The sequence below is a fragment of the Cryptomeria japonica genome, chromosome 3 (assembly GCF_030272615.1).
Source record: "Cryptomeria japonica chromosome 3, Sugi_1.0, whole genome shotgun sequence".
In the NCBI taxonomy this organism is placed as follows: domain Eukaryota; kingdom Viridiplantae; phylum Streptophyta; class Pinopsida; order Cupressales; family Cupressaceae; genus Cryptomeria; species Cryptomeria japonica.
Genome location: NC_081407.1, coordinates 371,534,883 through 371,552,744, shown reverse-complemented (window position 1 = coordinate 371,552,744; position 17,862 = coordinate 371,534,883). Strand labels below are relative to the sequence as shown.

Here is a 17,862-nt window from a genome sequence, read left to right as displayed (position 1 = left end):
CAACCTTTATTTACTACTCTCTTTATTTAGTGCAAAATACAAACTTTCGATTCCTAATCTAAACTTTGATGATACAACATCATATTCTCTCTTTAGAATAGATGTTTTTTTTTTTTCTCTTTTTTTCAGATTTGAAGTTACAATTGGAGTAGTAATGATTGATTCAACTTTGAAGTCATTGCAAAATAACGTAAAGAGTGTTAATGAATGATACACATAAAGAGAAACAAAATTTCTATAAAGGCACAAAGTCCTCCATTGCTTCTCTACGACGAGTAAACAATGTTCAAGCTCAAAGTTTTGTAACGACTATAATTGTATCAACCTTTTACAAACAACTTTTGTAACCCACGATATTTGACCAAGATAATAAAGAAAAGCACAAAGTCTTTGTATTGACATATAATAACAATTTTGATAATCTTTTCTTGAAAATAATAAAATGAAGGTCAAAGTCTTCAAATCACTACCTTTTGTACTAATTTTTAATTCTATTTTAACAAGAGCTCAAATGTAACACATTTTACAAACCAACAATTATTCTACTCTTTAATACTATTTCAACACAAAGCTTTTATTTGATCAAAACAAGATTTTATCACAAGATTGACGTAAGAACACTCTCACCATAAACCACAATGTATTCAACACAAAGTCTGAATGTCAAAGGTGCCTTCTTATTTGATCAAATTTGCAAAACAACAATATGAAGTCAAAGTTTCACTTTGCTCTTCACTTCAGAAAAGTTTCGTTGAATAAGATGAAAGATAAAAATTGTAATGAGCAATCTCATTTATATAGGTGAGGTACAATGAGCTAATTGAGGAAAACTATGACTAAAGAAAATAAGAGTCCTATTTGACTTAGAACTCATGCATACTCTATATGTAAAAACATAAATATAAAATGACATTTGAGGTGTCAAAGTCTTATTACAAAAATGCACCTACAACTTTAGAAAATATGAAAAATACTAAGTGTCACCAGCCACTCCATTATGATCTTGCTTCATGAACTCCTTGAATTTCTTGTAGAGCTATCTTCATTTGTTCTTCATCAGGTCCCTTGGTATGGCTCATGATAATTTTGACTCCAGTGATGGAATCTTCGATGGTCATGTAGCGTTTCTTGTACTTTTTTAGAAGAGAAGCCAAATCATCCATATTGACTTGAATTTCTATGAACTTATCAATGGAAGATAATGAGAAAATTTCTTTGTCCACCTCTTCTCGAATAAGCAAATTGAATTCTCTAATAATAACATCTTCATGAAGAGGCTTTTGATTTTCGTCAAGGAATGTACAAGGAAACGCATTGATATATTTTCAACAATGTCCTTGACTTTATCATAACATTCCCTTTGGGCTTTTCTCATATCCTTGATAAGCATTTCAAGGGTGTTCATTTGATGTTCTAATGCCTCTCTTTATTCAATATACATATCCCTTGAAGGAAGTACTCCATTATCAACTAAAACATCTAACTGAAAATCTTCAAACTTCAACCACGAGTCAAAGTTCTTCTCTTGTGTCTCCAACTCTTTTGAAAATAGATCAAATATTTTATTTGTCTCAGACTTTACATCTTCTAGATTATTTATTAAGGTAACCACAGAACATATTCAGTATCCTGTCTATCCACTCACCAACTAATCTTCCTCATGAATTGACATGTTCAGATTGCTTGATGACTGTTCATCAACTAATGAGATGACTAGTTCAACTACCTTTGATTATTTTTTTTATCTTGATCAAGACATTGGTGAGTTGCTCCACTTGTTTCTTCGGTCTATGCTTCTTGATCTTTTCGTCATTCTACTTTTTTACAAGGTTATCAAAAGATGCTTGAGCATCTTCCACTATTCCTTCATGAGTTTGATTTCCCAGATCAATCCTGTTGATAACATAATCTGTGGGCTGAACTTTATCTAAATCTGTATTTGGAGGAGGAATTACTAGTTCTACATATTTTTTCTTTGACTTATCCACTTTCACCCTAGATAAGGTCTTGGCCTTCTTCGTACCCTCGGGCTTGACAAGAACCAACTAACTAAAGTCAAAAGTCCTATGGGGAGAAGGCTTTTTTTTTTTCCTTTTTAGGGTTATTGGAGACTAGCCAAGGTGGCAAAGGTGTATCATCTTCTACTGCAATGGCCAACACTTCATATGGAAGCTCTTGATTTTGTATGCTTGTGGTCACAATAGGAGGAGTAGAAGTCACAATGACAAGTAGATTCTCAACAACTGAAACCTTGGGAGGAAGATCAGTATTTGACATGAATTTGTCAAAATCTTCTAACATAGATGAAGTCACTTGAAACAATTCAGGAAGGAAGACATTATCAATGTTGTCTTGTGGGGTATCAAGAGTTGACTCACCGGTTGTTTTTGAAGGAATAGTGTGAATCACTACACCAGGAGTCTCAGATGCAAATGAAATGGTAGAACCAAAAGGAATAGGTTTAGAAACTGAAACTTGAGGGGGAATTGTACCTAGAATATCATGAGATGAAGGGGGAATGATTTCTCGTGTCTCTTTGGACAAAGAAGTATTGAGAATTTCTGGTAACCCCTCCTCATCATACCCTTCCTCCTATCCTTTTGCTAACTCTTTTCCTTCTTCTTGTTTAATCTCTTCTTCGAGCAACTCTTCTTCAACTTTAGCTTGTGTTTGAGTGTCTTTTGCTGAGGATTCTCCTTGACTCTTATCTTTACCTTTTCCAACAAAGAATTTGAATTTTGGAGCTTTTGCAGTTGTTGGATCTTGTGCGTTCTTAGTTCTCAACTCAAAAGTTCTCTCAACAGACCTTGTAATATCATCTTCAGATGTAGTTTGGAAAGGTTTTAATTGAATCCCTTTCTGTGTTAGCAAAACTTTGGTGTTGGCAAGGATATTCTGAAATATGGCCCTAATTGAAGTATATTCCTTTTGGGACCATTGAATAAGAGGCAGAGGTGAATTCACAACCTTATTCTTTTTATATATATGATCTAAATGTCTCCATCATCTTCAAGATCCTTGGGGATATCAACAAGGTTGAGGTTCTGAATTTGCTCCAGAGTAAGGTGACAATAATCAAGCCTTCTGATATCCTTCTTTGTGCTACAATCAATCCAAATTTCCTCTACCTAGTGAACATGAGTCTAACATTTCTTTAGTTTGTTCTGCATACCTCTGAAGTCAAAGTATTTCGTGGCCTTGAAGAACCTCATTTTGACTCTTCTCATCTCTTCATCCATGGCTCTGGCTTTGTTGATATAATTAATTTAATATCTCCTAATGATGAGATTAAACTTGAAACCAGTCTTGTGCAAACCGGATTGATGTTCATGCACCGCCACCATCTGACGAGCTAATTCCATGAGCACAATTTTTTCTGAGGTGTACCTAGGAAGCATAAACGGCTCACCATCAAAACATCCTATTTTAAGATATGTGAAAGTAGGGAATTCTAAGAAAATGCACCATACCGATTCACCACATTCCATGCTTCAGCCAATACTCTCTTCTTCTGAAGATCTTTATCAAACATACACATATAATGATAAAAGAAAGCATCATTCACCCTCCTGAAATGATGCAAACTATTCTTGATAGTGAACTGTGTGAAATATTGGTATACAGGAACTTGACTATTTTCTCCTATGATTGACAACCCTGGAAAATGCAACATTGAGGTTGTTGCATGAACTAGCTATGAAGTCATATATAACTTCAGAGTGGTAGGAACTTCAATCAGTTTCTCACACAAAGAATCAACTATATGTTTACCCCAATAGATCTTCTTAGTTTTCCAGATAATATTGATGTATTGATACATCCACTTGTGATATGCATTTTAAATGGGAAGTCCTTTAATCTACTAATAAGAATAATTAAATCATTGACCTCTTCAAGGAAATCACTTCGTTGGATAATCTCTAACCATCTTGCAATAGTAGGCCTTGGAGTCTTCAACTTGTTATCATTGATATTTCTTATGCACTTATCAGAGTTGTTGTCATAATATGTCAGTCTTGATTGCATGTCAGTATTGTCATATTGATCTATATGTCTAGACAATTGAAAATGGCGTCACGGAAATCCTCATCCAATTTGTTGAGTCTTTTCCCCCTCTGCATCCTTGACTAACTTGCTTACTGGATCATATTTGTTAGCTAATGCTAACAAAAAGTTAGGGTTCTGTGTTGACATGGGGAAAGCCACAACCAAATGAATGCCATTGTTGATGGTTGCCTCCATTTTGTAATATTGTGGCGGCTCTTTAATTCTCTTCAAGAAACCTTGAAGATCTACGTGTCTTATGTCTATGTCCCTTGTATTGTCAATGTCAAAGGACACATATGAAGACGGGAAGATCAGATGATGATCTTGTGTTTTGAACTTCATTGCTTTCTTTCTTGGTGATGGCTCTGTCATTTGATTGTGATAACAACTGCAACATTTGGAAAAACATCATCACCATGCTTTAGCTCATTAGCATCACCTTATTAGGATTCCAAAACCCTAAATTTATTGATAAAACAAAATACCTTTGTATGCGAACGGGATTTATATCTCCAATCTACATGTGTGTGTATCTAGTGTTAATCATGCTTATAAGTTTGATTTTCAGCAAAAATTGGTGATAGAAAAACAAGATGCATTTCAAACTTATAAGTCCAATTTGTACTTGGAATAAAAAACATCAATGGTGTAAACCAATCTTAGAAGCCCGATGTTCACCATGGGGGACCAAACAATAAAAAATGGTAACAATCAGGCTTAGAAACCCAATTCACATGATTTGGAAAGAGGAAATGAAAAGATCACTGCTTTTGGTGCTGGTCGGGGTTATAACCTTGACATACACCAAAAGAAAAAACCATAGTGTATGGTGGGGTTATACCCTCGATATGCACCATGTCACCGCACTTGGTAAAAACAACACATAATATCAACGAAGACGTTGTAGGGTGGAGCCACAACCCCAACATACACCGTAAGGAAGGCTTTCAATGTATGTTGGGGTTTTGACCCTACCATGCATCGTAAGGAAGCGTGCAACAATGGTGTATGCCGGGTAATAACCACGACACACACCATATAGAACAATGGTGTATGTCGTGGTTACAAACCTGACATAAACCATTTTCCATACAAGAATTGGCAAAGGGATGAAAATAGTGTATGTTTGGGTTTAAGGCCCACCATAAACTCATCTTAACTAGGAAAAACAATAGTGTATGACGGGTCTAAATCTTGAACATACACTGTAAGCAAGAAAATATGAAAAAAAATAACTGTAGAATGAAATGAAAGGAAGTGAGGGGACTCACCCAGGAAGAGAATTTCGGTATTTACAGTGCTTCCAATGCAACCACGACCCCCTCAAACCATAAATGAATGAGGGTAAGAAGAAAACGAAAAAATATAAAGAGGGAAAGAAATCAAAACAATTCCAAAGACCTTGCAATTAATATGCTAAGTCGTGCTAAATAAATGTGCACTTCGGACTCATAAGTCCGATTTGCACATAAATCTCAAGAAGGGTGTAATTCGGACTTGTGAGTTTGGAGTGCACCATTTTAGGATTAACAAGTGCAATATCAGAGTTAAAATCCAACTTTGCACAAAGGACCAAAAGATGGTTTAGATTCAGACTTTAAGTCCTAGTTTACACCAAAAGACAAAAAAATTGTTTTTAAGTTAAATTTTCAAATTTAACCAACAAAACAAAAATAGGGAAACAAAAACAAAGTTTCCCAAAGACTAATGAGGCGGCCAAAATGCCTTGAAAAATGAACCCTTAGAGAAATGAGATCGAATTTGAATAAATATTCATAGGGGTTGTCTTGTTTTTGCTTGAAACAAAAGCAAGGACAACATAATGCGAGTATTTTGGGGCTCCCTGGAAGAAGTTCAAGCTCACCATTGAGTTCTACATAGCTAAGAAAGTCAAAATCATCTTTAATTTTGTTCAGATCGTACATTAAAGGTCAATTCTATGAAGGTCCGAAGAAGAGATTTCAAAGCTAGATCAAGAGGGTAGTTGTTCTTTTGGGACTCTTTGAGATGAAATGGACCTTGCCAATGCATTCAGAAGACCCAAAAATGTTAAAATTGATTGTCAATTTGTCAATTTTAAAGAAAGTCAAATTTGTGGTAAAACAAATTTGCAAGCGAGTCATACAACCCACTTGCACAAAGTAGGGTACAAACATTAAAATATTATGTATTTCTCAAAGACATTAAATTTTCATTGCCTATGTTAAAAATAACGAGTGATGTATCTAGATTCAATTGTGTAAGATTCTTTTGCATCAATATTTTAGATTTGCCTAAAGAAAAAAAAAAAAAAAAAATTTAGAAAAAGGGGTAGAATTTCTTATATTGTAAAAAGCTTTTTTGAAAATTATAAAATCAAATAAAAATAATAGTATATTTTGAAGTACCAGGGTGCACCAACGAGCGTAAGAAGTTGTCAGCCCTTGCACTTGGCTTGTGGTGGCCTTGAGCCTTGCGCCACATAGTGGCCATGGACCCAAGGGCCACAAACACTTTTATTTTAGGTTTGGGGTGTGGCTTTGCCCCCCCAACCCAATACAAATTATTGTTATTTTTAATTTTTTTTTTTTATTAGTGATTTTTTTTTGAAAAGAGAAATAACTTTGTAAAATTGCACTTCTACCTACGTTTGGCCTCAACCTTTATGCTAGCGCCGTGGCCTTTGTGCCATCCTTTTGGCACATCCTCCAAACTTGGTAGTCCCACTAAAGTTAGTGGTAGTTTTGGTGGTTTCTCCATCTTTGTCTGTAGTCTTAATTTATGTGGTAGATTTTCTAAACTTGAAGATCTTGTACATCTGGCAGGGTTTAAATTTGTTTGGAAGTCCTCTAAAATTGACAGATCTTTAGATTTAGCAAAATTTTGCCAGATTTGGCAATAGTTGACTTTTTAAATTATGGGCCCCTCTCCATTGAGGTTTTGTATTTTGCATTTGAACTATAGATCGCGATATCTTGATCATACAGAGTTGTTTTTTCAAAATATTTTTTTTTATTATTTAGGGTAAAATTTTACATTTTATACAGTGGTGCAATCAATTTTTCTCAAGTGATCCCAATTTTCTAGAAAATTATTTTTATCATCAGATCTAAAAGACAATCCTCATTTTTTGAACTTGAAACAAATGTAACTTTCACATACGACCTTTGATTGAAGTGGTTCTTTTTTTTGAAAGTGAATAATTTTCTAAGCACACTACACATTGGTGCTATTTTGAGGTTCTCATTTTAAGATAATTTTGTATTGTTAGCATTTAAGTCCATTTTTGGGCATTGTAAAACTCTAGAAAACAACTCAAGCATTGTAAATGCATTGACTTATAAAGTGCTAGTTGGGGGGATTCTTGATTGAGTAGAAAAGGGGGTCTCTCTTGGTGTGTGTGTGTTTTGATGTGTATATATACATATATACACATACATGCGTATTTATGTATATACATGTATATATACACATACACATATGTGTTTATATGTGTATGCGTATATGCATATGTACATATTTGTATACACACACACATATGTGTGTATATACATACACATATATGTTTATACATATACATACACATACACACATATGTGTGTGTTTTCAAGTTATATCTAATTCTATCTCTTTGTTTATATATATAATTCTTAATTAATACATGTATACTTCATAAAGGTGAGCTCGAGATTATTTGTTTAGTAATTGTAGGTTTTATGTGGAGTAGATGATGGAGTACTTGGGAATAGTGGAACATGAAGTTGTTATAGCAGGAATGATAAGTGGAATAGTTATTTTTGTAATCTTGTTATATGTATTTGCAAGTTGGACAAATGTCATGTCAAACATAGATGAAAATATACTCCATTTGTTCATGTCACATCACTATTTTTGTAAAATTGAATGTATACTGTTAAAATATTAATATTTAATGACAATCTATTTGAGAAAACATACAATTATTAGCCAAACATTGATTGAACCTTTATGAAAGTAAATGAGTACTTTTGTTTTTATCTAATAATGAATATTTGGAAAAATGGGGCATTCTTTATTTAACTTTAATGAATAAATTTTTAAGAAGTGAAGCTCAAATAGTCAACTCTTATCCCCACAATAGGAGCCCACACCACCATCCGACCCTCTCCCCTAAAGCAATATTAGTAGGAAGGGGGTTTGCCATACATCACAAGAGTATAATTATCATCAATTGGCATCCATTGAGTAAGAACACCCTCTTCATCAGAAATGTCCTCTAAGATTGTTGAGCATGAATTGTAGAGATGACAACCGAAAAAAGCCAACTAGGAGCACTATGCCTATAAAAAGAGGTAGAAGGTGGCTCTCATGAGTTAGATCAACCGTGGGCAACATTAACATTTTTTACATGATACACCCAATAAATAGATTTAAGGGTTGGAATTTAGATGTACATGTAAATATCATTGTGTATCCTCCACATAGACTATAAATATGAGAATGGTATTTATACAACCTTTAGAAGCACTATGCCTATAAGAAGAGGTGAAAGGTGGTTGTCATGACCTAGATCAACCATGACAACATTAACGGTTTTTACATGATACACCCAAGCAATAGCTTTAAGGGTTGGTATTTAGATTTACATGTAAATATCATTGTACATCAAGTATCCTTCATATAAACTACAAATATAAGAATGGTGTCTATACAAACTTTAGAATGTAAATTCGTACATCCAAATATCTTTCATATAGACTACAAATATAAGAACGGTGTGTATACAAACTTTAGAATGTACATTTGATCATTTTTATTAATTAATTCGAAATAAAAATTAGTTAAAAATCACATTTATTATTTAATTGGAAATAAAAATTCCACTATATTCCGATTTTCAATTAATTAATAAATAAGATCACTGACACTAGGTAGACAATAGCAAGTAGAGGCGGGGCAAGCTACGCTTTTCGTTCAGCCTTGTATATTTCAAATTCAAGCTGTTTAAGAGTTTGAAGAATCTAAATGGCTCTGGGGCGGGTTTGTTCTTCATCAGCATATCTTCTCTTTGTTTTGCGTTCAGGCAAAGTTGGAGGAAGTGGCTATCAAAATGCACTAAAGGAGCAGCTTCATTCCATTCCCTTCTCCACCGTCATCACTCACAATGAAGATGCAGAAGAAAAGGGTTCGAGAAGATGGCTGACACTTCCACCGTTTACCTCAACAGTGGATAGTACAGCGCTTGGGAAGCACTTGATCAACTCTTCTTCGAACAACCCTACGCCTTCACCGACCACAGCTCTCAAATGGGTAGCGCAGTGTTGCCCTCACATACCTCATACGCTTATTCAGAAGCTGTTTCGTTTGCGACAGGTAAAGAGAGCTACAAGACCTACGATTCCTTTAATTTTTAGTAATTCCATTGAGCCTCGCCAGTCGTAAATACTCATTTTCTGAATTGAATTGCATCGAGGAGAAGTTACTAGGCCTCGAATCCCTTTTTCTGGACAGTTGGTTGGTCCACATTCCCAAATTCAACACCATTCCAAAGCAGATGGGAGGGCTCTATGCCCACCAGGATTTGAACGTTGATGTTTTGAATTGGTTATATCCATCTCAACCACTAGACCATGACCACCATTTATTTTGAACATGGGAGGCTTTCTTCCGTTTTCCTTCTTGCAGAAAAAATCCTTTGAATATGAACGTTTTCTGTTTTCTGTTAAAAAAATAAATTGAAGAAAAAATATATTTCCACCCAATGAGAGCTATTAGCATTTCTCTCTCATTCATTCTTTTCTTTCTTTCCTAAATTTGAAATATTCCTAAATTCAACACCATTCTCACACATAGCTCTGCTCGCTGGGTATTGGAACCTTGCTCTCTTGCATGACAATACCCCACTTCAACAAGTCATCTACATCCCAGAAGGCTTAGTTAATGCAACTTTGCCGAATTACTCTAGACTCAATTATATAATACCTCAACAAGCCCTTTATGCAACTGTTTTAACTTTTAAACTACTCTGGTCTCAGTTATATAAACGCTGAATATACTTTTTCTGATATTTTACCAAATTCTTTCAAAGTAAACCTTATACTTAGTAACTTTATTAACCTTATACTTAGTAACTTTATTAATATGATAAAGGAAAAGGTTTTTTTCCAATGTTTTGAATTTCAACCAGACCCAGAATATAAATTTTATACATGTACCAAAGTTGTAGCCAAAATGTGTTTACCAAGACATTTTCAAATTTGTTCTGAGAGAGATATTTAAAGACTAAAATTCTTAACTATTGAACAAGATCATTTCTTAAAATGACCGAAAAGAAATGTCTTTAGTGCTCATGACATTTTAGAATCTGTTGTCAGAATATTTTTAAAAAACAAAAACTTGATGTCAAGTGAAACATAAAAATTTAAGCATTGGCCTCTTTTCACCACCATAAAATTATCATAGACAGCATAACATTTTTGCGTTGCAAAGATAATTGTAGGGGCAACCATTGAGTATTTCCAAGATGTAATGATGAGATAGTCATGAGAGAGGAGGTATCAGTAATACGTGTTATTTACACTTGCCAAGGAGACATCAATATTAAAAGTAAGGCCAATATGTTGTTTTTGGTCAGGCAGGGGATACAATTTTATCATGTTATAGAGAAAAATATTGTTTTATCCCAGTACAAAAATAAGGGATTTCTGTTTGACTTGTAGTCCACAAATTAGAAAACATGTTCTTTTAGGGTCAATTTCTCACAATTAGAGATTATTGTGTGTGACATTTGGAGTTGTTGTGGGTGTGAGTTTTGTGATGTATGAACCACTTTCTCCTTTGCTTCCCGCTACCTTTCTCTTGTGCTAGAGTAACCAAAGCCTTAATGCGTGGGAGACTATTTTTTTGTTGCGAAGGTTTCTACTTTTGTCTAGGTTGGTTTTTCATGTTGTTGGCATGTTTGGTTTGAGCCAAAAAGGACAAATTTTCTATTTAACTTGGCATTCTCTAACGTCTTAAAGGCTTGATGATAGGTGTGTCCCAAGGTTTCAGAGAGTAGGGATTACATCTTTGCACAAATGTAAGGCTAACTTTTGTTGATTTACTGTAGCACTTTGTTTTGCTCAGTATCACAAATTCTCAAGTTTGTTAACATGTCATGAATCTTGACTATATATTCTTGAATTGTTGATTCTTCCACTATTGGAACTACTAAAATGTCATGTATTTGTTCTTGTAGTACTTCAAGGGATAACATCCACAAGTAGCTTTTATTGACTTATTTGTAGTGTTGACAAGGTCATAGTTTTGTGCCAAGGATTTCTACCTTTGTAGGGTTGACTTGGACATCTTTAGTGTGGTGACCACAATCTTCTTTTCATGGGTGAAACCAAAGAAGCATTAATCTTTTGGGGAATAATTGGCAAAACAAAAGTATAAGATTTTTTGAAAAAATCAGGAAAAAATCGGATTTACAAAAAACGTAAAAAAATGTAGAAAATAAATAAAAAATCATTTTTTAAAAATATTTTAGGGCATTTCCATAGCATAGAGATATTGTAGGCAAATAAAATAGACACTTCAACATATGAATTGTAGATTTTGTTTGTTTATATTCATATCACTGATTACTTCATCTTTTCTGGTAAGGAGTAAGACTATAAGGTTGTGCACATTTTACCTTCTTGTTAACCTTAAAATAGCTACTTAAGAATTTTTTTGTTTGATGCTATCTCAGGGACTAATACAGTAATACTAATACTAACACTTAACTGTATTCATATTTTACTAATGCTAATATTTAACAATAATGTACTAATACTAACTTAACAGTTAACAGTAATACTAATACTAATACTGTTACAATAATGTACTAATACTAACTTAACAGTTAACAGTAATACTAATACTAATACTAATACTGTTAAATATTAGTATTAACAATATTAGAAAAATATGAATCAAATGTAATTCCTCACTTAAACAAATGAATAAATGTTTTGAAAATTCCACTAAATAAACATAATATTTATATTATGACAATGAAATTGAATATTTAAAAAAAAATTAATTTAATTATAAAAAATAAAGTTTAATATGTTTAAAAATATTATTTTATTTATTATAAAAAAGTTCAAATAAATTTAATAATTAAATTTTTAAAGCATAAAACATCTCCACTTTAAATCTACTTTAAGTTTATCAAATGACGTTGAACACCATAAAATTCGTAATATTATTTTAATAGAAACAGTATTCCTTTAAAATAACTGTGTTGGAGCAAAAAGTGAAGAGGATACGTGTCTCATTCCGCATGAAGCTTCAAATATAGTTATTTCAATTCCACAAATCTCCCGCCCTCAAAGCTGCATTGATGGAAAGAATGAATTTTTTTTTTAATATTAAGCTGAACGAAATAGGGTGAACGCTGGCGATTAAAAGTTCAAACCGTGATTTACTCTGCAGTTTTTATTTATAGACGTCAACGGGTGGCTGCGATTGTAGACCCCTCTTGGCGTAAATTATATACCCTGTATTCGCCGAACTATGGCCAAATTTACAGATTGCAGGAACTCGTCACACGATTTTCGTCACGCGATTTTTGGTCGTTTTCGAGCTGGTGTGGAAATAATATGTCGCGCGAGCTGCTATATAGGCAGTTTGTAGGGTTTTTTTCTCCGTTTGTGGTTTTTTTTGGGTTTTAGCGTTGATTTAAGGGCTTTTTTTTGGCGCGATTTTAATACCTGATTAATCGAACTGTTTAATCGTGATTAAACGCTGAAGAAATCGTTGAAAGTTGTTGACCAAAAATACACGATTTTTTCAAAAAATCGGGGGGGAAAAATTGGCAACCTGGGCAATTCCCGATTAATTGGGTATAATCGCGATTGTTTGGCGATTGTTGCTTCACTGGGTGAAACAATAATAGAAATATATGTCTTGAGTTGTCAAACCCAATTATCTAGGGATTAGTGTCTATCTTGCCTTAGGAAATTGCTATGTCAAGTTTTAATCTCACCCTCAAAGGACTTCGACACTAAAATAGTGCATTGGCATGCATTGTAGATGATGAGGTTGTTAAGTGATCTAGAATGCTATGCCCTTAATCCATTGGATGTATGGGGATATGTGATGACCAACTTTGACTTGTATAATCCTTTACTAGTCATTTATTAGTTCCTAATTGTATTTATTGTAAGTTAGGTTGGCCTTATTGGGATAAGGGGATTAATATTGCCCAATGATGCCCATAAGTAAGACTTTGCGAGTAGTTGTTGAGTGTGGAATTGGAAGTTTTGATCCCATTTGTAATGTCCTTTGATTGTGATAGGCCTATTTTTGCCTAATAGTAACAATTCCAACAATATAATTAATTTTTTAATTAGCATCCTATAATCAATTCATCTAATAGTTATTGAACTTTAAGAGTAAATGAACAATTGACATTAAATGAAATGCTGAATAATAATCCTACTTGAATCTAATCCATTATTCATTCCTTAAACCAACCATAGTATGGATTGGAGAAGAATGCACGATAGGGCACCCAAAGATTGTTTAGCACAATTAAGCTCAATAGTGTTACATGGCACCCCTTGGCCCACAAGTGGTAGGAACTCTCGTCCATCCACCTGGGACGACCTACTTAATTCGTGGGAACTGGTCTGTTGCCTATCCCCAACGTGTATCCTTTCTTTTCTATATATGATTGTTTTAGGTTATAGTTTCACTTCCCACAACCAACCATTGTAGGGATCAAAGGGGAAGCACGATAGGGTGCCCAGAGATTGTTTAGCACAATTAAGCCCAAGAGTGTGACATGACACCCCTTGACTCACAAGTGGCAGGAACTCTCTGTTGGATGGTTCAATGGACCGGAATACTGAGAGGGGGGGTGAATTAGTATTCCCACACTATTAAAACTTTTCGGATAATTAAACCTTAGCAAATAATCTCATCAACATGTAACAACAAATGCATAGTTAACAAAAAACATAACCACAGATAGACATCGGATTTTTATACGTGGAAAACCCAAATGGGAAAAACCATGGAGAGGGTTAACTCTCAAGATAATATAACTAGTTATATGGTGTTTACAAAAAGGGTGGCTCATTGTCGGATGGCTCACTACCTGATTACAGTGCGGCTCACTGTCGGAATGCTCACTGCAATAGAAATAAGTGAACTGAGGAAAATTGCATCTCCAAATGCATGAGGTCAGTTCCAAGATAAGCTCAAATATCAAAACCACAACTCACAGCAGATCCGGTAAGGGATCTCTCCAATTTGTCAACACGACTGCCTGCAACAGATCTGGTAAGGGATTATTGCAACATTAACTTCACTCTATCACTCCAATTGCTTGCAACAGATCCGGTAAGGGATTAGTGCCAACTGTACGCGCACTTTCCACATACACCTTCGCTCTTACACATACATCATACTCCACAATTCACACTGCTTGCATAGACTTTGTTCCTCTATCTTCTCTCTTTGCTTGAATACCACGCTCACTTCTTCTATATTGATTCACACATCCACACACACACACACACGCACACACACCCACGCACACACTCACGCACACGCACACGCACACACAAACAGATATATATACCAGTAAGCACATACACTGAGATAATATGTTGGCCAAACACAAAAGATATACAATAAAGCATTGCGCGGAACAACACGCTACCAAAACATGCCTTGACCAAAAAATAGGGTAACCAAGTTAGGCTTCATTGATCTTGTACATGCTTCCTTCACACGCTTCAATTACCGAAACAAACAAGGGTCTACTGGACCCATAGACACGGACCCATAAATACACATTCCAAGCAAAACAATTTCCATCTTCAAGATACAAACACCACAGATTCTGGAGCATAGGATTCATAAATCATAATGCAATACAAACATTCGCATTCGGATAGCAATTCAATTGTCACAACTAATATTGAAACTTGATACAAACCATGATTAGCAAAATACAAGATTCTGGAGAAGAGGATCTTCTGGAAAATACTCTTGTAAACCATACATGCTCTACTGCCCAATATCACATACATACCTATCTTCCACTATTGCTCAACATGCCACATCCGGTACTAACCGGAATACCGGGTTTGACATCAATTACAACATTCACACAAATCTAACACTCTCGTCCATCCACAGAGGGTGGCCTACTTAATTCGTGGGAACCGGTCTGCTGCCTCTCCCTAATGTGTATCATTACTAATGCTCACATAATTGTTGTAGGGGAGTTAAATAATAATTAAAGAGTCTAACTAGATTAACCATTCTCATTAATAATTATGACAAAATATATAAAGATTAAATAAAGAAAATCTCATTATTAATTACTAACAAAATATGTAAATCACATAACCAAATCATCACATTGCATACCACAGTCACTTGCTAAATTATAAGACTGCTATTCTTGAATGCTGATTACTTATCAGATCTGACCTCCTTCTATGAGTGCAGATTACATCTAATGATTTCTGGTCCTTTTCGATGCCTTCTTGGAGTGGCCGATATGCTGTATATATATATCCCCCAAGCAATAGTGGAGGATTATGCCCCTTCCAAGATCACAACTTTCTTACAAGTAGTGTCTCTTCATGACTTGTCCTTTACCTTTTCACAAATAACCGGCTGCTGTTTAGGTGTAATTGCTCCTCATTAATGACTAGTAATACTTGTACTAAACTAAGCACAAGTTGAAATACAAATCGTTGACATGTGCCTCAGTCTTAGCATTGTATTGTTGTCTTGTGTAGGGATCGCCGTGTCTACATAAGTTTATGTACTTATGATGATTTGGATTGCTATCCTTCGATGTGATAGAACCGTTGTCTTCTCATCTTTGCCGTTATGGAGACGATTGCTGCGTGATGCATTCATTCCTTCAATCTAAGGCACAAAAAATGTGAAGTCCTATAAATAAGACAGTTTTCTGAGCATTGGCATTTTCGTTCTCTTTTTAAGAATGGTGTGAGAAGGTATCATGGTGGGGTCATGACTGTATTGTAAGACTTTTGAAGGTTGCTCCCTTGAAGTGGCTTATTGTAATCAAATATTTTCATCTCTTTTCTTTTATATTCTTCTCTTGTGCTAAGTAATTTCATACACAATTTTTTTTTGAAATATGGAGGGATGATTAGGGACACATCAAAGAAGCTGCATCATGAGTTTGAGGAAATTTGAAGGAGTAATTGCAAAATTAGGGTTTTTCACCACACTCACTTCTAAGTTTCAAAATCAACGAGTTTTCTGGATTTTTTAACTGAAAGTTAGTATTGGACTCAAGAAGTTATGAATAAATTCTATGGAAAATTTAGATTTGTGAATAATTTATGGTGAAATTAGTTGGTGATATCATGGTAGGGGATTCAACAACAATTGAGGAAATCCAATCACACCATAGAAGCATCTGGATAAGAGGATCCGACAATAGAAGAGATGTTGTCCGTAGATTTTGAGGTTAATTTCAATCCAACAACCACTAAGTTCAAGTACAATTTTTTTTTGAAAATAGCTCCTAAGTCAGATCTAATGCTAAAATTGCTCAAGAAAAAAATTTCAAAAAGTTTTGGGGAAACTTTATTTTGTTTAGAGATTTCCCCGTCACCACCAAGAATTCATGTAGTGGAAGACTGCATTCTATAGCAAAAGTTAGTACTTTCATTTGTCAAGATGAATCTTGCCTTGGCACTAAATCAAGTGAAACAATGAGATGACCAACATCAGAGTGAAAGGAATTTTGAAGTAGGAGATTCACATCACAAGTCGGGAAGCAAATGTGTCTTTCTAAGAGAAATGAGGATTCTTTTGTTTCATTAATTTAAATTTAATTCAAGATCAACAACCAACTAATTCTATTGCAAGTTTCAGGCACTTCTTTTCAAATATAGATATGCACAATTTTGATGGCATATATCCACAAATGGTAAACTCTTGTCAAATGTAAATTGTGCTCAAGAAAGGCTCAACAAGTTTTGAGGCAATTTTTTCTAGAGACTCCACCATTACCACCAAGAGTTTCTAGTGTTGAAGATCAAACTCAACATAAAAACAAAACACTCTCTTAAGGTGAATCTTGCCATGACACCAAACCAATGAAGCAATGAGATTGGATGGCTAGTGATAGCGTGAGAGGAACTTCAAAGTGGGAGGGTGGGTTCTTTTGAGGTTTCAACGATATAAGCAAATGTCCCTAAAGCAATGAAAGAAGAATAATAATTTCCCACCCAAATTATTTGGTCCTTATCATATTTTACAAAAGATTAGTAGTATGGCATGCAAATTAGAGTTGCCTCTAGCAATAGAACTATATCTATTTTTCATTTCTCCTTTCTAAAGAAAGTTACTAAAAATTGGATTTTAACAAGAAGCAACATTGTCTAAGCTTGATTAAGAGGGAAGAGTCATCTTGGTTCTTGAAGCAATTCTTCGTAAACACTCAATTACGTTGAGGACTAGGATTCTCATGGAGAGCCTCATCAAGTGGAAATATTTTCCTCTCAAAAATGCTACATGGAAAGATAATTATTTCATGCACAAGCATCCACAATTAATCAGTGTTGAGGATGCCATTTGTTTAAGGTGAAGGGCATGCTATGCCCTTAACCCATTAGATGTATGGGGATATGTGATGACCAACCATGACTCATTTAATCCCTATATGTCATTTATTAGTGCCTAATTATATATATTGTAAATTGTAATCTAGGTTGCCTTCATTGGGATTAGGGGATTAATTTTTTTTTCTATTAAATATAGTAGATCAAAATAGAGATTACATTATAAGGAGCAAGAACTTCAGAAAGTATCAGGCAGAATCAA

The 17,862-nt window shown here is 34.5% G+C and overlaps 1 protein-coding gene across 1 annotated transcript in view; it reads left to right on the top strand.

Annotated features, from left to right (window-relative positions):
- Positions 1-8,941: 8,941 nt before the first annotated feature.
- The window catches only part of LOC131066334 (RNA pseudouridine synthase 4, mitochondrial), a 128,086-nt gene continuing 119,165 nt past the window's right edge, over positions 8,942-17,862 (top strand). The window contains exon 1 of the mRNA XM_058001077.1: positions 8,942-9,378. Within this exon, the coding sequence (XP_057857060.1) occupies positions 9,031-9,378 (348 nt within the window). The 5' untranslated portion in view covers positions 8,942-9,030. The remainder of the gene's footprint in view (positions 9,379-17,862) is intronic.